This window comes from Erythrolamprus reginae, chromosome 3 (genome assembly GCF_031021105.1).
Source record: "Erythrolamprus reginae isolate rEryReg1 chromosome 3, rEryReg1.hap1, whole genome shotgun sequence".
NCBI lineage: Eukaryota > Metazoa > Chordata > Lepidosauria > Squamata > Dipsadidae > Erythrolamprus > Erythrolamprus reginae.
Window position 1 is genome coordinate 68257033 of NC_091952.1, and position 26583 is coordinate 68283615.

General features: G+C 37.6%; 1 protein-coding gene across 1 annotated transcript in view; it reads right to left on the reverse strand.

Annotated features, from left to right (window-relative positions):
• Positions 1–5846: 5846 nt before the first annotated feature.
• The window catches only part of CSRP1 (cysteine and glycine rich protein 1), a 34757-nt gene continuing 14020 nt past the window's right edge, over positions 5847–26583 (reverse strand). Inside the window, exons 2-6 of the mRNA XM_070745708.1 lie at positions 21823–21935; positions 12565–12733; positions 11111–11240; positions 7968–8061; positions 5847–7323 (exon numbers count right to left, since the gene is read on the reverse strand). Coding sequence (XP_070601809.1) covers positions 7247–7323; positions 7968–8061; positions 11111–11240; positions 12565–12733; positions 21823–21934 — 582 coding nt within the window. The 5' untranslated portion in view covers position 21935 and the 3' untranslated portion in view covers positions 5847–7246. The remainder of the gene's footprint in view (positions 7324–7967; positions 8062–11110; positions 11241–12564; positions 12734–21822; positions 21936–26583) is intronic.

Here is a 26583-nt window from a genome sequence, read left to right on the forward strand (position 1 = left end):
ATACAAATTAGGGACTGGTGTGTACTTCAACTGTTACTCCATATTTCACCTTGTATTTGTGACTTTATCTTTCAAACTTTTAGACAACAATTTTGTTTAGAACTTTGTGATTTTTCTGAATTTGCAGTTTTATTTATTAAAACCATGTCCACTTACACTCTTCTAAGAAGATTGCATTTTATTCTGAAATTTTTTGTTAAGTTGCTATCTGTAATTTGAAACGTTCTACATTTTATTGCCTTTATCATTAAAAGTGTTTTACTTTTTTCTTCTAATAAAGTTTGGACATATTTAATTCTGGTAAGATTTATTTTTCTCAAGAAAACAGGGCAGAATTTTCCAAAAACAAGGATGTTGCGAGGATGTTGCCCTAATACAATAATATTCATTTTGATTTTATAATCAGTGAGAAGGCTGCCAATATTTCTTACAAACTGGGCTCAGGGAAGAGAAATGACTTGCCTGTTGGAAAATAGGGTGTCCCACGGCCTATCAAGCTACTATCCCAAAGCAGAGTAGGCTCAGGATCTGAAGACCAGAAAGCTTCTGTGAACTTAAAGAGACAGCTATCCGCTACAAAATTCAATAAATAGGTGTAGAAATGTCAATATAGTTGAATACGTAGTTTGATCAATCATATTGCCCCTTTGTTTGTGTTTCCTTCTTTTGTGTTGGCTTGTTTTGCTATATTTAGTCAATTAAGCATGTTTTGTTATGTTAATCATGAGTTCTTTGTTTTCATTCAATATTTTTAATCCATATGGTTAGCATCCCACTTTCTCTCTACTGAGAGTATTTTCCTCTATATAATCAGATAGCTCTTTCTGAGTTCTTTTTTTCCTTTTTCTACTACTGGTGATCCTTGGCTAACAAGCAGTTACTTAACTACCATTCAGAGTTACAAGAGATTTTGAAAAAGTTATTTGTGACCGATCCTCAAAGTTAAGAATGCTACATATCCCTCCCCTGTTCCCATGGTGACATGATTGCATTTCAGGCACTAGGGAACCAGCTCACATTTTACAACTAGTTGCAGCATCCCATGATTTGCTATTTTTTGTGTCATTTTCTAGTTCCAAATGACACAAAAAACCAGCTGATATGCAGGAATTGCTTAATGACCACATGGTTCACTTAACAATCATGTAAAGCGAACCACGTGGCTTGCATTTACAACCAGTAATTACAAAATTGGGTTTACTTGGTCTCATATGACAGAAAAAGGCAATGTAAGTGGTTAAGGTGTTGAACAAGACTGGAAAGGCCAAGATTCTGGTCTATCCTCAGCTACATAATATCCCAAAGGTACTTTTCAGGAGGCAACTGGACTTCCTTATTTTTTTCTTTGAAGACATTTTGCTTCTCAACCAAGAAGCTTCTTCAGCTCTGACAGGATACTGTGGAATAGATTCCTTGCAGACAGCTGGTCATTTGCAATATTTTAGAGGGCCATTGAAGCACCTGAAGGTTTACCTGTGTCCTCAGGGTCACCTGAGTAGTGTTCCTGGTTCCTGTACTCAGGTTTTTTTTTCCTGGAAATCCTACTCCCACACCATTCATATCCTGTCAGTGATGAAGAAGCTTCTTGGATGAGAAGCAAAACAACTTCAAAGAAAAAACAAGAAAGTCCATTTGCCTCCTGAAAAAACACCTTTGGGATAACCATGACCTGGATGACTGAGAATCTCTACAGTCTCTCAGCCACAGAAGTTTATTGGGTTGTTTTGGGTGATGTCTCTCAGTTCCCTTTGCCTTATCAGATATCTATTATGGTGGAAAAGTAATAAGGCTACCCACCTGAATACAGTACCTTGTTATTTTCTTTTATCTTAGTTTTTTTTTCCTGATAGCATTATATGAGGAAGGTTATTCTCTCATTTCTTCAGGGGACTTTCTAATTATGGGCAATTAACACTTTTTATTTAGTAATATTTATTTATATAAATATGGAATTACCGTATATGCCACCCCTCTCCAAGGACTCAATGTACAGTATATTGTATCGAATATTGTATGGACAGATCATAGATAAGTTTTATTTATTATTTATTTATCTTTTAAAACAAATGTAATCTGAGTTTTTCCTTAGATGATGACTGCCACAAGGAATCCTAGTAGGTTTTCCCCCCCTCTTTTAACCGTGATTGTCTTTTTATCCTGTTTGACTGCTTCCTTTAACCCTGTTCCCCCAACCTTCCCCCAACCTCCTTCTTCCTGCCTTCCTGTCTGCCTTATAAACAAGTATTGTTATCCATTTTAACAGAGCAATGGTTTTACAGCTGTTCTTATTTTAACTAGACTTGATAGATTTATTTATAGCTAGACTTATTTGCTCCCATGACTAGTATATCGTTTGAACTAAACACATACCCCAACCTAAAATATTCAATACATTAAATTTGGCCAACTTAGTTAAAAACATTTCCCTTAGTTAAACATTCATGTCTCCCACACATGAATAGGAATTTTTTTATTTGAGAATACAGTACTGGGAATGTGCAGTGCATAAGAGCGCACCCACTGTGCCTACCGTCCCTGTCCTACTGTCCTCTTTTATTATTACTTTTTTTAACTTATGTTTATACACTCTACTATTATCCTATACATGTTTGAAAAATAAATAAATAAATAAAATAATAAATAAAACAGTTATTATATGTAATATTCAGAATACTGCCAGTAGAGGTCAGCAGCCCTTTTGAGAACAGGTAGGGCACAAAAACGGCACAAAAACAAGAGGACAACAAAATGCTTATACTGTATTCAGAACACAAAGATCTTATATCAAGTGGCTTTAAGTCTAAACCATTCTAAACCAAAAGGGGGGGGGGTCACAATGTCACTTCAGAGAGACCGTAAAATGCAGTTGCGCTTATAAATGCAGTGAAGAATATCCAAAGCAACTTCTTTATGGCTTTATATTTTTCTTTAAATCTATTTTTCTACTTGTTCTATTTTCATTTCTCATTGATACTAGATTTTTATGTTATTTTTTTAAAACTCTTTTGGTTCTAATTTAATTTGTTGTCCATATTGGGGTTTTTTATATAACATAAACTCGTAGAAGATTGACGGGAGAAAAAGACCTCATCATCCATCTAGTCTGCCCCTATACTATTTCCTGTATTTTATCTTAGGATGGATATATGTTTATCCCAGGCATGTATAAATTCAGTTACTGTGGATTTACCAACCACGTCTGCTGGAAGTTTCTTCCAAGTATCTACTACTATTTCAGTAAAATAATATTTTCTCACATTGGTTCTGAACTTTCCCCCAACTAACCTCAGATTGTGCCCCCTTGTTCTTGTGTTCACTTTCCTATTAAAAACACTTCTCTCCTGAACCTTATATATCCCTTTAACATATTTAAATGTTTTGATCATGACCCCCCTTTCCCTTCTGTCCTCCAGACTATACAGATTGAGTTCGTTAAGTCTTTCCTGATAAATTTTATGCTTAAGACCTTCCACCATTTTTGTAGTCCATATTTGGACCCGTTCAATTTTATCGATATCTTTTTGTAGGTGAAGTCTCCAGAACTGAACACAATATTCCAAATGGGGTCTCACCAGTGCTCTATACAGCAGGAGCGCTGGTGAGACCACATTTGAAATACTGTGTTCAGTTCTGGAGACCTCACCTACAAAAAGATATTGATAAAATATCTAAATTTAAAACTTGATAAAACTTGATAATAACAAGTTTTTATTTTATTTTATAACACACAAAAATTCAAATTTCAATTGAACAGTGTGTTGTCTGGGTACAAATCATTTTAGGAAATAAAGTGTTTACAACAATATTCTTGCATTACTGTAATATCAATTATATTACTTTATTATTAACAATAATAAATTCATATTATTTATTCATCATACCATTCATTTAACCTCTTACTTGTATCACTGATCCTTTCATATATTTCCGTTTCTTGCTCCTGTTTTTGTCAGCTAGCCATTGATAAAATAAGTCCCAAGTCAAAAAATATTCAGTTCCTTTCTTTTCCTTAATTGTAGTGTTGGCTTATCCATTTCTGCACATTCCAATATTCCATTGTGCCAATACTGTTCTTGTTGCAGTCACTACATGTAAAATCAGATATACATTCCATACTGTTCTTTAAGTGTGTGTGTCTGTAAATATTCTAAACCACTGGGGCAATAGTGGCAAACCTATGGAATGCATGCTGGAAGCAGCACAGAGAACTATTCCGTACCGCCTTGCTGGCTCCTCTGCTGCATTCTTCTGTACACACACATGCTAGCCAGCTGGCACAAAACAATGTGTTTAAATTATACTGAGGAAGGAGCCCACTATCTCCACTTGCACTAAGTAAGCAAAGGAATGGGATTTAATGCATCTGAAAAGAACCACTTTTAGCAGTGTCTCATTCAGACATGGAAGCTGTAAGCATAAGGCTCAAGCATTCTGATTGGCCTTTTCTCCTGTTGATATCTGTCAGAGGTCATCTGGAAAAATCTCCAATAATCCAGAAGGTTCATTACCCCCCTCCCCCCCCAATTAGAATTTGCCCCCTGAGATCAAACCCGAGGATCACATGATTTCCACCAGTGACTCTTGAAATGAGATGCTCTACTCTTGGTCCCTTGGGCAGGCATGAGAAGGGAGAGGGGGATATAGAATTGAATGCAAGGGAGAGGGGAATGCATCCATCCAGATTGCAAGATGTGACTACAAATCTTTAGGCACTCGCCCAATGGATTAAGACAGGCAGGTTTCTTTATGCTTATTAAAAGAAAGCATACAAAATTTGGCTCCTGGAACTGTTTCCATTTCCTTAACGGTAGACCCAACCGGTCATGCAAGTGGGAATAATTATGTGACCAGAAGTGAAGTACAGTAGTCCCTCGCTATACCGCGCTTCACCTACTGCGGCTTCACTTCATCGCGGGTTTCTGAGGAAGTCGATTGGCAGATTTAAACAGCCCGCCGAACTCGATCGGCAGGTTTTTCAAAAAAAAAAAAAAATCAAAATTGTAAATACTGTATTTAAATACTGTATCTAAAATAAATACTGTGTGGGAAGGGTTTATAAACACTTAAAACAATGAAAACTTACCAAACAATTACAATATAAATACTTAAATAAGTACTATCAGTCGATAAATTCCCCATCGCGGATTTCACCTATCGCGGCCAGGTATGGAACGTAACACCAGCGATAGGTGAGGGACTACTGTATTAGAAAAGGCTTTGCAATGGGGTATTCAGCAGAACCAAGAGGCTCTGCCTCCCTCTGAATGAATTAATTTTTCTGGGTGATTCCCCCTTTCAATTCTAATTGGATCTGATCAATAGTGGTTTCACTTAACTTTGCTACTAGTTCGGAACTGTGAACATACACATGGGGCTTCTGCGCATGTGCAGAAATTCTGCACCTGCGCAAATCATCTGGGCGGGTGGGCCTTCCACTGCCGCTACTGGTTCACCTGGTAGCAAGCCACCACTGGATTCAGTGAAGGGCTACCAAAATTTTTACTACCACACTGGGCGTAGCTTATGCAGGATGCCCTGCATTTTCTTTCAACATCTTTCAGTACAAATTGGGTCCTCTGGGATGGAGCTCCATTTTCACTACCCCAATTTCACCACCACCACCCCGGTCCAGGCAGCAGCCCACCCCGACTGGATCAGACCTCTTTTGGAATTTGAGCCATCTTTTATCAGCTGCTTTTATCATACTAAATTTAGCCTGACCTGTTTTCAAATAATTATCCTGCTGATGGATGGACATGGAACCCTGATCCTCTTTCCATAAATTTATTCCAACAGTCCATTAAATTTGAAAAAAATAAAAATAAAAGTTTGTAAGACACATGAGATTAATTTTGACTGCTTTATTGAAGGCAGAGAAGTTTCTCTGAACATAGTTTATGTTTTTAACAGGTACTTGTAACAGTTTCAAAAGAAAACTTCAAAGCACGTGGATGCATAAAGACAATACCTGTTTAATTCCTTTCAAAGTAACCATATATTTTCTCATGATCATATGGCTGCTCCCTGCCACCATAGAAAAATCTTTGGAAAGTCAAGTTTGGACAATTGTAATTAACTACTATTGTGGTTTCTATGGTCTTCTATGTTTGACAAAAGTGTCAACTCTGGTCCCAAGTATGAGGGTATTTACAATGCTTACTTTCCCATAGTTTAAAAAAGGAATTCCAAAACATCTTAGTCTTTTTAATTTTACCAATAGATATTCAATCATTCTAAGGCACTGAATGTAAGGTATGGTTTGTTTTTAAGTGAACAGGCTATTTTGCTTGGTTCATACATCACACCAAGCCATGTTTTCTAAATGATAATGGTTGGGTTTATATATCATACCAAACCAAAATCAACCAAACCACACTTCAGCTTAGTGCAATATATGAATCCAATAATTATTCAGCTAAGTAGAAAAATGCAAAAATGAAGCAGCAACATCAATAATCCCAGTTTTCTAAAAAATGAAATCTGTTTATCTCTAAATTCAGAAACATTTTAGGAATGATAAAAAAAGATGCATACAGATCTTCAAAAACGGGAAATTTGGTCTTTGAAATTTTGAAAATCAAACTGAATTTTACTAAACCAAAAAAAGCATCTCAACTAGTGATTATTGATTAATATATATTTTCTGTTGGAAATGCAACATTTAGTTCAACTTTAGAGCTAAGACTTTTATTTATATTTCCTCTAAAATTTGAGGACTGTGCCTCATTTGTGAATCTAGGCAATTTCTTAATTAGCAGATTTGCATCCTAGCATTTAACAATCATTTATACTTTCCCACAGTGCTTAGTATCATAGTTACTGTGTAATTTAGTATCAAAAAGTATATTCTAACAAGAATTATTTATGCTGGCCCAGATTGGGGGAAAAAAAATTTTGGAAGACAACTGTTGCAGTATTTGTTATTCAAAAGCAGCTAAGTGGTCTGCTGCCGTGTGAAACGTCAACAAAGCCTGAAAACATAAATCTATATTAAAGGAGGCCATTATTCTAATATGAGCCATGGGAAGTGAGAGGCCACTGTATGGTTTCAAAGGTCCTGTGGAACAAGTCCCTTTGAAAGATTGCCCATCTAGCCAAAAGGAGCAGCAGGTTGTTACTGTATTACTAATACATACAAACTGGCGAGATAGATTTATTCTTGCTAAGGATCAGATTGGATAAACTCAGCGCTGGCGAAGCATTCAGGGCTGGGAAGGATGCTTCAAAGCTGTTAGGATCTAGTTCTTTACTGAGAATGGACAAGTGCTCCAGCTCCCTGGCCGAAACCAAAGCCTTTAGGTCCAAAATTCTTGGCATAGCAACCTGTTGGAGAGAAGCAGCAGAAGAAACAATCAGATATTAAACAAAGCTCTGAGCTCAGGAAGCGCCATAAACAGTAAACATGTTTACAGAATTATCAGTGCACATGTGCTTAGAAAACAAGAGCTTTCTGTTTTCTGGTTTTCTGCTTTGAGACTTAACTATATTTTCCATCACATACTTTTCCCCCCCACCTGACCTGTCATGCTCTTTAGAAAATATAGTAGAGGTTTGATCAGAGGGACTTCCATCCACTATTAATCTAACTTGGTTAGCCATTCCCACTGCAAGTGCAGCTAAATGGAGCAATCGAAAGAACTGTGGCTTGGTATAGTATCCTATGCACCCAAATGCAATCAAGTATCATTAGAGAACATCTCTCAAGTAGATAACCTCAGGCATGCTGCTCCATAATCAAATTGCAATCAAACAAGTAAACGAGTGTTACAAGAAGCATGTAAGTCCTCTGCTGGCACTCTCCTAAGTCTCTAAATCATAACTCATTGCATAAATAGTATTCGTAGATTTTGCAACATTTTTGCATAAGAGAACATCTCCTGCATTAGCATCCATCTGATACCTGACTAGCAGCTAATATACCATTAGTTATGAACGTAAGGAGGACATTGTGAAGTAGCAGCTCTTACCCTTGCAATAGATTTCTCCATCCTTATCAGCCAAAGTTGTAGACTCCAGGCCTTTGCCACATTTTGCACATCGGAAGCAGGCCTTGTGCCATGACTAAGCATAGTACAGAAAACATATTGTTATTATGAAAGTGAGTAACTTCAAAGGGACACTTTGACATCCTACATGAGCTTGACCAGAAAAGCACTGCACTCCATAAAATTGATGTACAAAGCCCAGCGGCCATTTTATCAACTCCCCATTTGTTATACTGGCCTGTATAAAAATATTCCATTTGCTCTGAAAGACAATTGTTAATATTTTCTCAGAAAGAAAATGAATTCTACATGTTTTTTTCTGAATTCGCAGAACGTACTTGCAACATCAAATTTGAAGATAATTCACAACAGTATCCATATGTAACAAGTGACTGTTTCTTGATTCTAACATTTTTATATTCAGGTGTATGTCCCAATCATCTTTCCTTCATTATTATTATTATTATTATTATTATTATTATTATTATTATTATTATTATTATTATTATTATTATTATTTATTAGATTTGTATGCCGCCCCTCTCCGAAGACTAATTATAGCCTTGAATAATTGCTTAGCTTCAATTGTACTGCTACCCTGTTTCCCCGATAGTAAGACCCCCGATTGTAAGACGTATCGGGGGTTTCAGGGGGGTCGGCTAATATAAGCCGTACCCCGAAAGTAAGACATATGTCTTACTTTCGGGGAAACACGGGGGTATTGCCGGGGGGGAGCCCGATCACGTCGCTTCCAAGCTCCCCGCGCGCCCTTCGCCTCGCCACGGCGCCACCGCCTCTTCCCCGGGTTGGCAAAGCGAAGGACGGCGCTGGTCCGAAGCGAGCCGAGCGGGTGGTGGCTTGCAGCGAAGGTGCTCGTCCCAGCAACCGAGTCCTGCCGAGGCTCGGCTGCAAGCGGCCAGCGAGGCCGACCAGCTCTGAGGCGAGCGGCCGGAGCTGCGCCCTCCTTCGCCCGCCTCCTTTCCGGCAGGCAGGTGGGGCTGCCCAACTGCGCAGAGCGGCTCCTCCCCTCCAGACACACGCTTCCCCGACACACATCTGTGGCTCCACGCGTGCACGCCGCTTGGAGCCCTGAGGTTGAACTTGGAAAAGGGCTCACGAGGCTCCTGTCCCGCGGCTGCCCTTCTGGACTCTGGGGAGATGCCTTCGGGAACGCGACCCTTTCAATTTTTTTCCAATGTAAGACATACCCCGAAAGTAAGACGTAGTGGGGCTTTTGGGGGTAAAAAGAAAGTAAGACACTGTCTTACTTTTGGGGAAACACGGTAGGTTTTATTGTAATGATAGGAAACGGCATCCCCCCCTAAGTATTAATGAATAAAATCCCTAGCTACCAGTGATGAAGAATGCTGGGAGTTGTGTATTAAGACTATCAGGAGAGACACCATATTCTCCACATGTTTTAGATATCCTTAAGCATAGAATTTCAAGGAAGGGTGTTCCACTCTTTCCTACAAACATATTCACTTATGAATTTATTACACAAGCATAGCCAGCAAAATTAATTTAAAATGTAACGTTCAGACTTTTATATACTTAAAAAAAGAAAGCCCAATTTAGCCTAAATTAATATATACTGCTGGGAAAAAATAAAGGGAACACTCAAATAACACATTCTAGATCTGAATGAATGAAATATTATCATTGAATACTTCGTTCTGTACTAAATTGAATGTGCACAACGGCATGTGAAATTGATTGTCAATCAGTGTACTCATATTTGCTATCTACTAATAGCCTTAAATGGCCCAGGACCAGACTATTTATGGGACCGCCTCCCCCCTCATATCTCGCTGTGGCCAGTAAGGGCCCACAGAATCGGCCTTCTTCAGGTCCTTTGCACCAAACAAAGTTGGTTGGCGGGACCTCGAGGAAGAGCCTTCTCTGTGGTGGTTCCAACCCTGTGGAATCAACTGCCCTCAGGGATTTATGCTATCTCCTCCCTACCGGTCTTCTGGAAAACCGCCAAGACCTGGCTTTTCCAGCAAGGCTGGAATTAGGATTGACTGTTAGTATGCATGGTTTTTTTTTAATGATATAGTAGTTTTTATGGTATTGCAGTTTTATCGATATATTTATTACTCTTTTTACTTGCATTGTATTTATAACTGTTGTTAGCCGTTCAGAGTCCGTTTCAAAGTGAGCGGCATATAAATGTAATAAATTCTCTGTGGCGGCCCTGGCCCTCTGGGACCAACTCCCCCCAGAGATTAGAATTGCCCCCACCCTCCTTGCCTTTCGTAAGCTGCTTAAAACCCACCTCTGCCGCCCGGCATGGGGGAACTGAGATACACTTCCCCCTAGGCCTTTACAATTTTATGCATGGTATGTCTGTATGTATGATTGGTTTTTATATAATGGGTTTTTAACTGTTTTTAGTATTGGATTATTGTTATACACTGTTTTATTACTGTTGTTAGCCACCCCGAGTCTGCGGGGAGGGGCGGCACACAAATCCAATCAATAAAATAAAATAAAATAAAATAAAATAAAATAAAATAAAATAAAATAAAATAAAATAAAATAAAATAAATAATAAAATAAAATAATAAAATAAATAAAATAAAATAAAATAAAATAATAAAATAAAATAAAATAAATAAAATAATAAAATAAAATAATAAAATAATAAAATAAATAAAATAAAATAAAATAAAATAATAAAATAAAATAAAATAAATAAAATAATAAAATAAAATAATAAAATAATAAAATAAATAAAATAAATAAAATAAAATAAAATAAAATAATAAAATAAATAAAATAAATAAAATAAATAAAATAAATAAAATAAATAAAATAAATAAAATAAATAAAATAAATAAAATAAATAAAATAAATAAAATAAATAAAATAAATAAAATAAATAAAATAAATAAAATAAATAAAATAAATAAAATAAATAAAATAAATAAAATAAATAAAATAAATAAAATAAATAAAATAAATAAATAAAATAAATAAAATAAATAAAATAAATAAAATAAATAAAATAAATAAAATAAATAAAATAAATAAAATAAATAAAATAAATAAAATAAATAAAATAAATAAAATAAAATAAAATAAAATAAAATAAATAAAATAAAATAAAATATAGTTCTTACCTTCCCAGCTCCAACCACCTTCTCTGCAGCATAGACAGCCTGTCCACAGCGAGGGCAGCCATCAGATCCACCCACCTTTTGGGCAATCTTGGATGCATTAGGATTGTTGGTTGGGCAATGAGGGTGAGATCTGTGGGGCCGAAGCAAGGAAAGAGTTATTTCATATTCCCACGTGTGTGTATAGAGAGAGAGAATTATCAAGAGGGGAAATATTTGCCTCTAGTTCTCTGAAACTAAGGACCCCCTGAGAACCATACTGCCCCCACCCTAATGGATATCCAGGCAGCACTGAAAACCTGGCTTTGTCAGTGGGCCTGGGGGCCATGAGAAATTGATACCTCTTAGCCACGGCTCCAGTAAGATATGATAGGGTATGTAGGATATAGTCTGACTGCATTAATTAAATTAAATTGCAATAAGAATTCATAATTCTGAATCCACAGTATTAAACATTATAAGACTCCCTAACTTTTGCCAAACTTCCGGGTTCGGCGTTCGGGAGGCTGCCCGGCTGTCACCTTTTAAAACAGCCGGGGGGCTTCTCGGCAGCCTCCCGAACGCCGAACTCGGAAGTTCGGGTTTGGCGTTCGGGTTCAGGAGGACGCTGGGAGCCCCCCGGCTGTTTCAAAAAGCGACAGCTGGGCGCCAGGGCTTCTCGGCAGCTGCGGCGGCGGGTTCGTAAGAAGAGGCAAAAATTTTCTGAACCCCGGGTTCGTATCTCAAGTTGTTCATAAGACGAGGGGTTCGTATCATGAGGTACCACTGTATTTGTTTTTAACTATTGTAATTCTTGATAAAATTATATTTTAAAAAACACAACCAGGCTGGTTTAAAAGTATTCTGCAACCAATTCATAATTTTGTATTTCATAGCCTTCAAATTAATTTGCTATAGTTATTTTTCTGTACAAAAAAATTACTGATCAAAGACACCTCCAAGCTTTTGCTCTGAATATCTAATAGGTTCTTTTTTAAAAAGCCCTTATAATTCCTGCTTCTGCTACCTAGTAAGCTGCTCTGCTTTCCACTCCAAAATCTCAGTGAATGCAAAGCAGTACTGGCCAAACACTTTTTGCCAGCCACTTTCTTCTAGCTATGCTTATTTCTCACAAGCATGTACATTTGAAAGAGAAAAAGACTTGCAGGAACCTAAAGAATGCTGGGTATACACATTTATCAACCTTCTTTCACCCACAATTTCTATAGTTCAATAAAAAATCTAGCATTTCATATATACAGGTCATAATTTTATCGAGGTAGGTTTACAATGAATTGCATTTGGGGCCCGTTATGTTTCATAACAGAAAAAAATTAATAGCCTACTGCGCTGCAAACTGGATTTTTATCTAGGCAACATCTGCTTTCTTCGTAACCACAGTATTTGAGTAATGATATAAATTCAAATCAATACATTAAACAATCACACTTTGCAGATTTCTTATTAGTGCAACTCACTCTTCAGGTTTGATCCCCAATCCTTCACCCTTGTCCATGCTTAAGGTCCCAGCTCCTTGTCCATATCCATAGCCCTTTGGTCCATATTTCTTCCCATAGCATGACTTGCAGTAGATCTCTTCTCCATGCACAGCCACTGTAGTGCTATCCAGGTTCTTCTTGCAAACCACTACAGCCATTTGGGAAGGACAAAGATAAAAAAATGTCACCTTTATAAGCTTAAATATGAGACCTTATTTGTAATATAGGCAACTAGGATATTTGTGGAACCACTAAATAGTACATTAAATAGCAGTGATGGCAAAGCTTTTTTTCCCTTTGGTACCAAAAGAGTGTTCACACATGCTATTGCGCATGGGTGAGTGCCCACACCCATAATTCAATGCCTGGGGAGGGCGAAAATAGTTTCCCCTGCCCCCTGGAGGCCCTCTGGAGGTCGGAAATGGCCTGTTTCCAACTTCTGATGGGCCCAGTAGGTTCCTGTTTCTCCCTCCCCAGGCTCCAAAGACTCCCCTGGAGCTGGGAGGAGGGTAAAAATATGTCAGAAGAAAGACCCCCGTGGAGAGCAGGTAATGGCATGAAACGTTTATTCAATTCAGTAACAACACAACTCACTTAACTTCGCTCGGCAGGGTATTTAAGCCCGACAACTTGCTGACAGAACATCCAATCACGTAACTATAAAGAACCCGCCCAAAACCAGCTGCCTGACAACAACCAATAGTCGTGGGATCCGCTGAGGGTACATAACACTCTTCCCCCTTTATGTTAGCACATATGTAGTCTTGGAGATACCCAGGTGGCCGCCGCTGCCTTTCCGAGCGCCGCACAGATACATCTTCCCAGGTACCACCCTGGGGTTCAGCGCCTAGAGGAGGGGAACTGATTGGTCCAGGCAATGATGATGAATGATTGGGGTTTCCTCCTGCGGCCATCGGAAGCCAAGGGAGTCTCTGTGTGAGCCAAAATCAGCTAGCCAGCATACACATGCATGTTGGAGCTGAACTAGGGCAACAGCTTGTGTGCCAGCAGATATGGCTCCGTGTGCCACCTGTGCCATATGTTCGCCATCACTATTATATAGGATGAATACGTTTCAGTATCCATTACCATCTTTTCCAATTTAGTGCCTGTTATAATGTTGGTCTACAATACAACCGAGGGAATCTATTTGGATAAAAGCCTGGTCTATTAGAATGTTCAAGAGCTCATTTTTCTTTTTCTAAAAGCACTTCTGGGTTTTTTTGGACAAAACTCTGGAGATAGTAAATCAATAGATTTCTCTCACACATTTTCTTTAACACAGCAAAGATAAAAGGATCTATTTGGAGAAATAGCACAGAGCAAAGAAGCTTCAAGTAAGGATCTGTAAAGAACAATTTAACTTGAGCAATTTGGTCAGCCACAAGCTGTATTATTTTATTTCTGAACTTCCACTCACAAATAGAAATACAGAAAAAGCAGAAAATCAGGAGTCTTTCAACAGCTTTTGCCTCTTAATCATTAGTTAGTTGGAAAAAAATACTACTGGACTTTTGACCTTTTTTTCTATCATAGACAAAGCTGACATCATCTGAAGCGAACAACCTTCACAATGATAGTGATGACTAAGAAATTTGCTTTGCTATAATTCAGGTAACAGAAGACCAAAATTTTCATAGGGCTATTTTGGTATTTTGGAGCTAGACCATAAGCATAGATATTAGTATAGACAGAGTATACTCTCTCTCTGTGTGTGTTGTCCATTTATTAACATATTAGAACAGTAATTGCCTCTGAGAAAAAAAAGTAACTTGGTTGCAGCATAGGCTGCATCCTTAACTCTCTTCTTGTTGTGATGGACCATTGCAGCTAGTCTTTAACAGCCACAGTTTGCTTTGAAGCCACAATAAATTATCTTACTCTCAAGGAATGCAAACAGAAAACCAAATATTCTCTCAGGAATGCAGCAGAGGCAACAGTAGGAACAGTTTCTATATATGGAAAAGACGAGGGCTGAATTTCTCATCCTGTTGACCAAATATGGCGTTTATCTCCCCGGGTTGGGAAAGGGTGGCTGAGAAAACCACCAGGCAGAGAAGTAATAAAATATTTAGCCATGAAAGGAGGATCATTAGAAGAACTCCCCCTCTCATAAAGAACAGCTAATTCTTCTTTTATTGTCCTGGAATGGCATTTGTGCTTGAGATCCTATAAATCACTGTGGCTTGAATATTGACATTTTAAAATAAAACTGTGCTTGCACTGGAAGAGCCATTTTTAAGACATCAGCTTTTACCATATTTTATCTTATTTTTTCCAAAGCTGTCTGTATTATTATCATCACAAAAGTCTTGATCCCATTCTAAGAGAAGTAATCATTTACCCAGCCATTTCTGCAAATTTTTGATGAATTATTTCAAAACTCCTCACCTAAATATCTTTGGTCATCAGATCTTCTGTGTGTGTGTTTGTGTGCGTGTATGTTTGTGTTGTGTATCAAGAACAAGCCGCAAAGAAACAAAACAATTGACAATTATGTAGCATATGCACATTTCTAGAGAAATATAGTGTCTATTTTGATATAGTAGGAGCCCAGGATTCTCCCTGCTTATAATCAATGCAATAAATAATGTATTTTTCGGTGTATAAAACACACCGGAGTATAAAACACACCTTAGTTTTGGGGGAGGAAAACAAGGGGGGAAAATCTGCCTCTGCCTCCCATCAAACAATACAGATGATATACACTTTTTGCTGTGTATTTCTGTGCATGTGTGTCTGACCCATAGAAATAGCAAAGAATCGGAGAAATGTACATTATGGCAGCATATTAATGTCAGAAAGTTTTCTTAAATGTAGTCACACTAATTCCTCCCAATTATTTAAATAGCTCTACTCCAAAAATAACTAAGTCAGGGTTTAACTCTTATCTTAATACTTATCTTAATACTAAAACAGGAAACTGTTACATTTCAGATTCTACTTTTACAGATCTTTAAAATTGACGTGGCTTTCTGGAAGCATATATTTTTCTCTGCTATTTAAAAGAAGATACAAAAGCACCGGGTCTCTTCAGATCAAGCCTTTATTTTGAAAAAATTCTTCATTTTGTTAAGTTGTCTAGAACAATAATAAAGCAGTCTTTAAAAAATAAATCTAATAATTTGAACATTCTATAGACATTTATAGTTATTGACTTACCTCCTTGCACCCGGTTTCAGCGGTCCAACATTGCCAGCAGTCCACCTCCCAGCAATTTGCCTCCTTGCAGGTAGTTTTACTTTCAGTTTAGCATGTGGCTTGGCTTAACACAGTGGTTCTCAACCTGAGAGTCGGGACTCCTTTGGGGGTCAAACGACCGTTTCACAGGGGTCACCTAAGACCATGGGAAAAGAAAATTTCCCATGATGTTAGGAACTAAAGGTTGTATTCTGGCACCTTGGAACATATTTTTACACTCCGACCAATCAGATGTTTAAAGTGGGGGTGTCCTCTGACCTTCCGGCCAATCAGCTTAACGCTCTGTTGAGAGAATTGGCACTAGACTTATGGTTGGGGATCACGACAACATGGGGAACTATATTAAGGGGTGGCGGCATTAGAAAGGTTGAGAACCACTTGCTTAACAGGTCTACGCTGTTTATTACAAAGAGGTAAATTGTTGGGAGACAGAGGCCAAAAAGTGGAGGTGGCTGGGTGGGGCTACATTTGGTGTATAAGATGCAACCAAGTTTTCACCCTCTTTTGAGGGTGGGAGTAAAAAGGTGGGTCTTATACTCTGAAAAATACAGTATTTAGTAATATTCATTACTAGTTCAGTCATTCTTCTAGAGAAATTACCATCCATTCTTAATTTTTGTCCAAGAAATTTTATAGTTGGTGAGAAAATCTCATTCTGAGCAACACTCCGCAGTCTGCATTGGTTGCCGATCAATTTCCGGTCACAATTCAAAGTGTTGGTTATGACCTATAAAGCCCTTCATGGCATCGGACCAGAATATCTCCGAGACCGCCTTCTGCTGCATGAATCCCAGCGACCGATTAGGTCCCACAGAGTGGGCCTTCTCCAGGTCCCTTCAACTAAACAATGTCGGTTGGCGGGCCCCAGGGGAAGAGCCTTCTCTGTGGTGGCCCCGACTTTCTGGAACCAGCTTCCCCCAGAGATTAGAACTGCCCCTACCCTCCTTGCCTTTCGCAAACTCCTCAAAACCCACCTTTGTTGTCAGGCATGGGGGAACTGAGATATTTCCCCCGGGCCTATATAATTTATGTATGGTATGTTTGTATGTATGTCTGCTTAATAATGGGTTTTTAAAAATATTTTAAATTGTAAATTATTAGATTTGTCATGAACTGTTTTATTGTGTTGTGAGCCGCCCCGAGTCTACGGAGAGGGGCGGCATACAAATCTAATAAATAAATAAAATAAAATAAATAAACTAAACTCTAACTCTAAAATTCAGTCAGGTCTGACGTAGGACCAACACACAATATTCTTTTTCTGAATTAGTACTGTGAATTGTATTGCAACAATGATCGGAATGGAACCAATAATTATATTAGAGCCTTAACATCCATAGATGTTAAGGTTAAGGTTAAGATTTCTTTAAAAAGTCAAGCAGGCTCCAAAAGCAGTATCTTTGCTAAAATGGTAATTACGATTATCCACTTATGGGAAAAACATGGCTTCCAGCTACTGTGACAGGTCAACTTTAAGGAGATCAATCCCTTTAATGTTTTGAGGGAACTCCAGGACATGCATACTATTCATTACATTTCCTCCTACCAGTTACCATTTAGGTTATGCAACAAGCATAACAAGTCTTAGGATACATGAGATTCCTAAGGCGAAAACAAAAGGTCATCTGACTGGCATGAATTCAAACCAACCCTGGATGCAATAATGGGGCTGTGAATAAGAACAAAAAAGCTTTCTATTAAAATATAAACATCAGCTGGCTGCAGAGGCTGTGTGTCAGATTCCCAGCTTCACTGGGGAAGGGGGGTGGCTCTTGGGATATAAAATCTACAAGATCAAAATCACAATAATTTGTAGTGAGATCTGATGCTAATCTGAAATAATTTTATGGAGAGTACAATGAAAAAAAATCTGTATGTAACAATTGAAATATATTTGCTAGCAGTAAATAGGATGCAAAATTATTTAGGTTGTGATTCTACACAAGACCAAGGAGTGATTCTAAATCTATTTAGCTCATGGGTCCAACTTGCCATGAGGAATCTTTCAATAAATCAAGCTTTTGTGTTATCAAAACTTGTAATTTAGCAACAGTAAGGCAACAAAACTGAAAATATGTTGCTGTAACTAGTGAATGAAACTAAAAATAATATTTAGAGGCCCGGTGCTTTTGTATCTTCTTTTAAATAGCAGAGAATAATATATGCTTCCAGAAAGCCACGTCAATTTTAAAGATCTGTAAAAGTAGAATCTGAAATGTAACAGTTTCCTGTTTTAGTATTAAGATAAGTATTAAGATAAGAATTAAACCCTGACTTAGTTATTTTTGGAGTAGAGCTATTTAAATAATTGGGAGGAGTTAGTGTGACTACATTTAAGAAAACTTTCTGACATTAATATGCTGCCATAATGTACATTTCTCCAATTCTTTGCTATTTCTATGTGTCAGACACACATGCACAGAAATACAGAGCAAAAAGTGTATATCATCTGTATTGTTTGATGGGAGGCAGAGGCTAATTTCCCCCCCTTGTTTTCCTCCCCCAAAACTAAGGTGTGTTTTATACTCCGAAAAATACATTATTTATTGCATTGATTATAAGCAAGGAGAATCCTGGGCTCCTACTATATCAAAATAGACACTATATTTCTCTAGACATGTGCATATGCTACATAATTGTCAAAGGGAAGGTATCATTGTTTTGTTTCTTTGTGGCTTTCTCCTTTATCCTTCTTGTGTGATTTGTTAGAATTTTTGTTTTATTTATTTTTTCCAGACAACTACTGGTAATGAACCTTTAAATCTGTCCACAGACCTGGATATCTAAAACTAGTTGTAAAACTCTTGATTTGAAATCTGGGGCATTCCCTAGGAAGTACAGCTTTCTAATTTGTTTTTCCCATGGAAATGCAAGGAGGGATCAACGTTTGACCTAAATAGGCAGCTCTCTGTTTTCTTTAGTCAGAAACTTCCTGACAAGAAACAGACAACCTACAGCATAGGTTGGTGCAATATAATCTTACAATGTAATGTAATATATACAACTTCAACTGAGGATTACATAATCCTTCATTAATTCCAAAAGCCCTGTGCTACTGTTGAGTTTGATCTTCTAGGAAGAATCGTCTGTTTCTGCTTGCATTAGAAAATTAGAGAACAAGAGCAATAATGTTTATTTATGTATTTATAAAGGCGAAGGGGCCAGAGAGAAGGGACATGTGTGACCAACTGGCATAGTGGATGTGGCTTCATTATACAGTGGTACCTCATCTTACGAACGCCTCTTCCAACGAACTTTTCAAGATACGAACCTGGTGTTTAAGATTTTTTTGCCTCTTCTTCCAAACTATTTTCACCTTACGAACCCAAGCAGCTGCTGCTGGGTTGAAGGGGTTTCTTTTTTCCCCCTTTTTTTGAAGAAAGAAAAGGGAGGGGCTGCTTGGAGTAGGAAAGATTTTGCAGAGAACAACGTGCTTGCAAAGGTACTGAAACGGTGTCTTTTGAAGAAAGAAAAGAGAGGGGCAGCTTGGAGGAAAGATTTTGCAGAGAACAACGTGCTTGCAAAGGCACTGAAAGGGTATCTTTTTAAGAAAGACAAGGGAGGGGCAGCTTGGAGTTGGAAAGATTTTGCAGAGAACAACGTGCTTACAAAGGCACTGAAATGGTGTCTTTTGAAGAAAGAAAAGGGAGGGTGCCCCCTTGCCTTTCTTCCTTCCCACTCACTCTTTAGCCTAGCCTTGCTTCTTCCACCCGCCCCCTTTAGCTGCTCCTCCCTGCCCTCTGTTCGCCTCCCTTCTAAAGTTTGGGTTTTTCCTGAAGAATTTGCACGCATTATTTGCTTTTACATTGATTCCTATGGGAAACGTTGTTTCATCTTACGAATATTTCACCTTACGAACCTCCTCCTGGAACCAATTAAGTTCGTATGATGAGGTACCACTGTACCAGTGTTTCCCAACCTTGGCAACTTGAAGATATTTGGACTTCCAACTCCCAGAATCCTCCAGCCAGCATTCGCTGGCTGGGGGTTTCTGGGAGTTGAAGTCCAAATATCTCCAAGTTGCCAAGGTTGGGAAACACTGCATTATACATTCACATCTCTCAACGTTCTCTACTTGCTTCATTGGGTGCAGTAGGGGGACCTGCTCTTGGTCATAACTATTAAAAATCTTATCCAGTGGAACACAGGAATTCTGCCTTTTCTATTGCTATTCCTTCTCACTGGAACACCATCCCAACTGAAGATTAGACCATGCGTTTCAATGCACAAGCACACAGAAGTAGGGTTTAAACATCATGGTAAGTTATACTGTGACTTAACCAGGGGTAAAATCCAGCAAGTTCTGGAGAACTGGTAGCAGAAATTTTGAGTAGTTCAGAGAGCTGGCAAATACAACCTCTGGCTGGCCTCAGAGTGAAGTGGGAATGGGGATTTTGCAGTATCCTTCCCCTGCCTTGCCCACCAAGCCAAGCCCATAGAACCAGTAGTAAAAAAAAAAAAGATTTCACCACTGGACTTAACTAATATTGGCTTAGAGCAGTGGTTCTCAACCTTGGGACCATTTCACAGGGGTCGTCTAAGACCAGGGAAAAAGACAAATTTCCCATGGTGTTAGGAACTAAAGCTGGTGCCTTGGAATTTATTTTTACAATACAACCAATCAGGTGTTTACAGTGGGGGTGTCCCTCTGGCATTCCTGCCAATCAGCTTAAAGCTCTGTTGGGAAAATTGGTGCTAGACTTATGGTTGGGGGTCACCACAACATGAGGAACTGTATTAAGGGGTCGCGGCATTAGAAAGGTTGAGAACCACTGGTGTAGAGTGACGAGTAAACCCATTGTAGTCATTGTACACAGTTCGAACTGTTTTCAGAACTGCTTTTTGAATATCATTAATGTTTAATGATGACGTCTACATAGTTCATATGCTTTTTCCTCTCTTTCAGTTACTCTCAATCATACTTATAATTCAGGAAACATTTGTTATAAATTCTTCCATCCCATGAACATATATGCAGAAATGAATGTGTTACCATTCTATGTAAAACTAAACAGATATATAGATTTTCTCTATTTAAATGGTAATCGAGAGATTGATTTTCCAGATTTTCAACTTTTCCAAGGGCTTATAGTTTGACTTATTTTGTGGAATATGGGTGATTTTTTTTTAAGGGAAAAGGCAACATGTGCACAGATAGAAAATTATTACTTGACCCCTCTGATAACTTGGCTGGGGATTGGTTTTTCTTTTAGCAAAAAGTTAAATGTGCTGCTGGAAAAAACATTAATTTAGACAAATTAATCTTTTTACATTAGTCCCAGGAGGACAAAGGCTTGGTTTTGTAAAATATTTTCCCCAAATATGTTAATGCTAAGCTGTATTTTATTGACTTAGGAAGAAGTTGGAGTAATAGAGATTGGAGCAGTGCCAAAAAGATAATTTTGAACAGTTAGAAATTTCTCTAGATTTTTACAATACTGTATTGAAGAAACATATTTTTTTAATTAACACAATGGAAAAAGTGATTAAGTGATTCCAGGCTGAAAAAATACTTTTATGTATCTATTGTAATATATAGTACATGGGTAATTTTTTTTTTAGCTGGAAGAGATGTATTCTTATAGAATTTAACTATTTTTTCTCTTTTCTTCCTTTGTTTGTATACTATTTAAGATTCATATTAAACCTTCCTATAACTATAGATACGTTTGTTATATTTCAACTACTCAATCTACAAAGAATCTAACAATCCTTAAATTCAGAAGCTAAGAATTTTAAGGCAATTTTCTTATTAGATAAGAAAAGAGCTATAAATGCCTTTCGTGAAAATAGGCTGATAAAAATGTCTACCATATTTTTATCAGCTTACCTTCCATTTTTTCTTCCAACTGATTTTGCAGTAAATGAAAACAAAGGTTACTTTATGATAGCACAAAATCCCATTGTCAAATTACTCCTCACTGGCAACTGAAGGAAACTGTTGATATGCAATTCTGGTAAGAATAAGTTGTGTACAGTGTGTTGGGATAATAACAAAACAAAACAAAACCTTGACATAAAACTTTGAACACTCACTGCACAAAAAGCAGGATTTGTGGAAACTGTTGCCTTCACATTGTACTTCCTCTGCAAAATACACTGTTTTCTGGCATACGCCACACTTCTTGCCTCCACCCCAGTTTGGCATCCTGTAAAGAAAATAAATGAGATAAATGTAACTATTCAACAATAAACCAAGAAGGACTTAAGGACATATTATTTAACTCTCTGTATTAATGAAACTGCTTTAGGGTCAACCAATAAAAATTTCTACTGAGAAATTGCCCAAATGGCCTTTTAGCAAAATCACATATAATTCAGGTATTTCCTACAGCTCTGTGTAGATAACAATCATCATTTTAAAATGTTTTAATAAAAATAAATAACCCTATGGGGCACGGGAGGGGAATGGAAATGTAAACATAATGGATAAAACCCAACAAAAATCAACCCATGTGTCTACCACTGTATTCCAACATTCAGAACATACCATCTCTTGGGCTACAGAGCAAAGCCAAGACTCTCCTGAAATCAGGAGGTAATAAACAGAATGGGTCCTCTTAGGGAAGGAATGCTAATGCACAGGGGGAATATGTATTTTATTTATTCTTATTTATTTATTTATTTATTTATTTATTTATTTATTTATTTGTCCAGTACATAAAACATATTGAAGAGAATAGACATGTAGTAATATATATAGAGAAAACACAACTTGATTGCTAAACTCAAATTTTTTACAGTCAAGTTTGGAACGGTTAATATTAAGTTTGAATCTGTTGCGTGCTCTTGTGTTGTTACGGTTGAAGCTGAAGTCGTCATTGACAAGCAGGACGTTGCAGCAAATGATCTTGTGGGCAATACTTAGATCGTGTTTTAGGCGTCGTAGTTCTAAGCTTTCTAGACCCAGCATTGTTAGTCTATTTTCGTATATCCAATGGCATTTTCAGATAGGTGATGCCTGGAGGGGAATTGGATCTTTTGATCTGATCAGATCGTTAGATGAATATAGGAGGAAGAGGAAGCAACCCCACAGATACACATGTTCAGAGCCATGTAGGGTCACAAAGGTGACCACCACTACCTTGAATCGTACCTGGAAGCCAATATAACTTCTACAATAGTGGGATCAGCTGAGTAAATGGGAAACATGTATTGCTGTCTGGGCATTCATGCATATTTTGCACCATGTGTAGCTTTTGAATGCTTTTCAAGGGAAGTTCCATGCAGCACATATTACTGTACAGTAATTCCACCAGAGGGTGATTATGACTGCAAAAAGGGCTTCCTGATCCAGGAATGACTACAATTAACGGAGCAGAGGTAACTATGCAAAAGCCACAGCTTTTATCTGTTCCTTGAGCAGAAGCTTCAAATGCAAGAAGATTCCCAAGCTGTGGATGACCTTTAAGTGGGGGAGTCTACTCCTGTTCAGAGCCAAAGATTATGTTACTCCAGAAACATCTGCCCCAGGGACCCAAAGCTGTCCTGATCTGGATGCATTCAAAGCAAATCTGTTGTTTTCTAGCAGACCTTAACAGCCTTCAAGCACTGGTTCAGCTCCATCTCCTGTTTGGCAGAGAGCTGAGATAGATAACCGGATGAAATCAGCCCCCTGATGCTACCTTACTCCATGTTGAACTAAACTCATATAAGGAAGGAACTTATTGTTCATCCTGTATCTTTTAATAGCTGTGTAAGAAGGAAATTTAAACAAAGCCTCACCCATCATTATAGTACCCTAACAAAACAAAAAAAAGCTTTTTGAAGAGCCCTGCTAATGTAACCAAATAGACAAAATAAAATAAAATAAAATAAAATAAACATAGGATCTCTAGGCATACATTGCAGGTTTAAAAGGGGGGAAAGACCAGATACACAAGAAGGAAACTGTATCCTGTAACTTGAAATAACAAATTTTAGCAAAGCCTGCCTTCCTATCCCATAAAAACAAGGCAGATCTGCTACAATTCTCTGCAAGTTTCTTTCCAAAACCTGCTCCTAACAGAACTCCCATTTCGGCCTGCCTGTGAAGCACCAAACAAGTGAAGTGAAGTAAGTCTGAAGTCCATCCTTTTCAAAAGATTTTGATAGGAATGTTTTGAACTGCATTAATAATAATAAAACATGTGACATTAAAGGAAAATATAGGAGTCTTGTGACTATCAAGAGTTGTAAACTTCAAGAGTTGTAAACCTAATCCTACGTAGCTTCTGCTCTGGCAATCTCACACTACTTACCAGAGCTTACAAAACTTTTGCCAGACCCATCCTCGAATACAGCTCATCTGTTTGGAACCCATATCGCATCTCAGACATTAACACCCTTGAAAATGTCCCAAGATACTTCACCAGAAGAGCCCTTCACTCATCCACTCGAAACAGAATACCCTACGAGACTAGACCTTCAATCCTGGGCCTAGAAAGTTTAGAACTAAGACGCCTTAAACAAGATCTAAGTATTGCCCACAAGATCATATGCTGCAACATCCTGCCTGTCGGCAACTACTTCAGCTTCAACCACAACAACACAAGAGCACACAACAGATTTAAACTTAATATTAACCACTCCAAACTTGACTGTAAAAAATATGACTTCAGTAACCGAGTTGTCGAAGCGTGGAACTCATTACCGGACTCCATAGTGTCATCCCCAAACCCCCAACACTTTACCCTTAGATTATCTACGGTTGACCTATCCATATTCCTAAGAGGTCAGTAAGGGGCGAGTGCAAGTGCACTAGAGTGCCTTCCGTCCCCTGTCCTATTGCTCTCCTATATCTCCTATACCTTTCTTCTATTCCTATATCTCTTCTTCTATTCTTTCATTGATATGTTCTATTACTATACCTTCTTTTCTATTATTTCTTAGATATATTTTACTATGAGTATCTCCTCTATAACCTTCATCATGTATTTTACTATGTGTATATAGATATATACCCACTAAAACCCTCATTGTGTATTGGACAAAATAAATAAATAAATAAATATCAGGACCATCTACTCCCAAATTACTAGATGCCGGTAGCTATGGTTTGTCCAAAGAGAAAGATGTGTTTAAATGGAAACAAAACCTGTTTTTTATCTTGCCACAGCTGCATTTCCTCAACATCTTGTAAACTAGCTGTGTTTTGTGTTCCTCTCAGCCAAATCATTAGATTACCTTGGATTCCTACAGATTGCCTTAAAAGGAAATAGAGCTCCAGTGGTTCCCCTCCCCGACTCCCGCTAGGGCAGCAAGCCAGAAAAGAGGCTAGTCCTGTCTTTCAACAGGCAGGAGTGTCCCTAAAGAACCGTTTCAATGTTTAACCATGACAAGCAATACATATAAAGCAAATCTCTTGTGGGTAACCTTGGCAGGGAAAACTCCATGTGATCCCGACATAGAATGACTTGAGGTCAGAAAGCCAGGATCAATCATAATTTTCAATGGTTTCTCATGAGAAACACATTTCTCAACATGTCTTCTGGATTTGAAACTAATTGAACCATTTCCTGATAACCCCGAATGCCTCCTAATACTTTCAAGGTTTGATCACAAGATGTCTGGATTGTAATAAAACTGTGATGAGTGAATAATGAAAGGAAGATATTTGGCTTTTACACTAGAATTCACATTTATTTCATCTACTTGCCAAAAGGGAACAGTGATTTTCATGCCACCAAAAAATAGCATGTTACAAATTACAATAGGATTTAAAGCTTTTGGTTATTCAAAAAAATTACATTATATTTTATATTCTAATCTTATATTAAGTTCTATTTTTCTGTAAAGAAAGAGAGAGAGAGAGAGAGAGAGAGGGAGGGAGGAGAGAGAATAGAGAAAACTACAGAATAATAGAACATACCTTGAATTTCAGATCAAATATGTATTTGTTACCATTAGAAAGTTACTAATAACATCTGAATTAATATAGTACTGCCATGAAATATGAACCATGGAAGAATGCATGAAATTAAAATACATCTACAGAAAGCTTTCAAATTGCAAGGTTCAATCACCCTGTACAGGAAATTCACTGGTCAAAATGCACTGGATGTGTCTAATGCCAGTTTCTAATCTTCTAATGAGGTCAAAAGCTAAAGTTCTGATTAATGCTGATTTCGATTATTTTAATGTGGATAGAAAGTTGAAAGGATACCAATAAGATAATATAATTCAATTTTACGGTAAGCTGCTAGAGAATCAAGGGAATCAAATAAAATACTCTGGAGGTTATAGTCTAATTATACTTAATCATATATTCTTACAAGTTATTAATTAAAATAAAGGCTTAGAGGAAACTATTTTAGTCTGTTCACCTACTTAGCCTACTACGCCTTGTTTGATGCCTCGGTCTCAAACTCATTCCAGTAACACTATCTGAGATCCTTTGGATGGAAATGACCAAGACTGAATTCTGAACCACTGAGTGCAAAACATTTTAACTGAATTATTTCAGCCTCTCCCAGAAGAAAAATAAAAGTATGGACATGGATAAGCCCTATTGAGAGAAGAGAATTAGTGTGCTGGAAAGTGAAGCGTTTTCAACAAATATTTCAGAACCAGGAAACTTTAAGTATGTATTTCATCCACAGAAGAGAAACCGCTGATTTTGCCAAGCTAAATGAGTACAAGATGAATACAGTGACTCTCTCCTCTGTAGCTTTGGGGTTAGTAAATCTTAAAAAAAAAACTATTAAAAAAGCCTACCCACTTGGGTCAGTACTTTTGCTTAACAGATTCAATCAAGGTTGCCAAGATAAAGCTTTATATTTAACCGAAACATATTCTTTGGAATGTAATAAGATTACT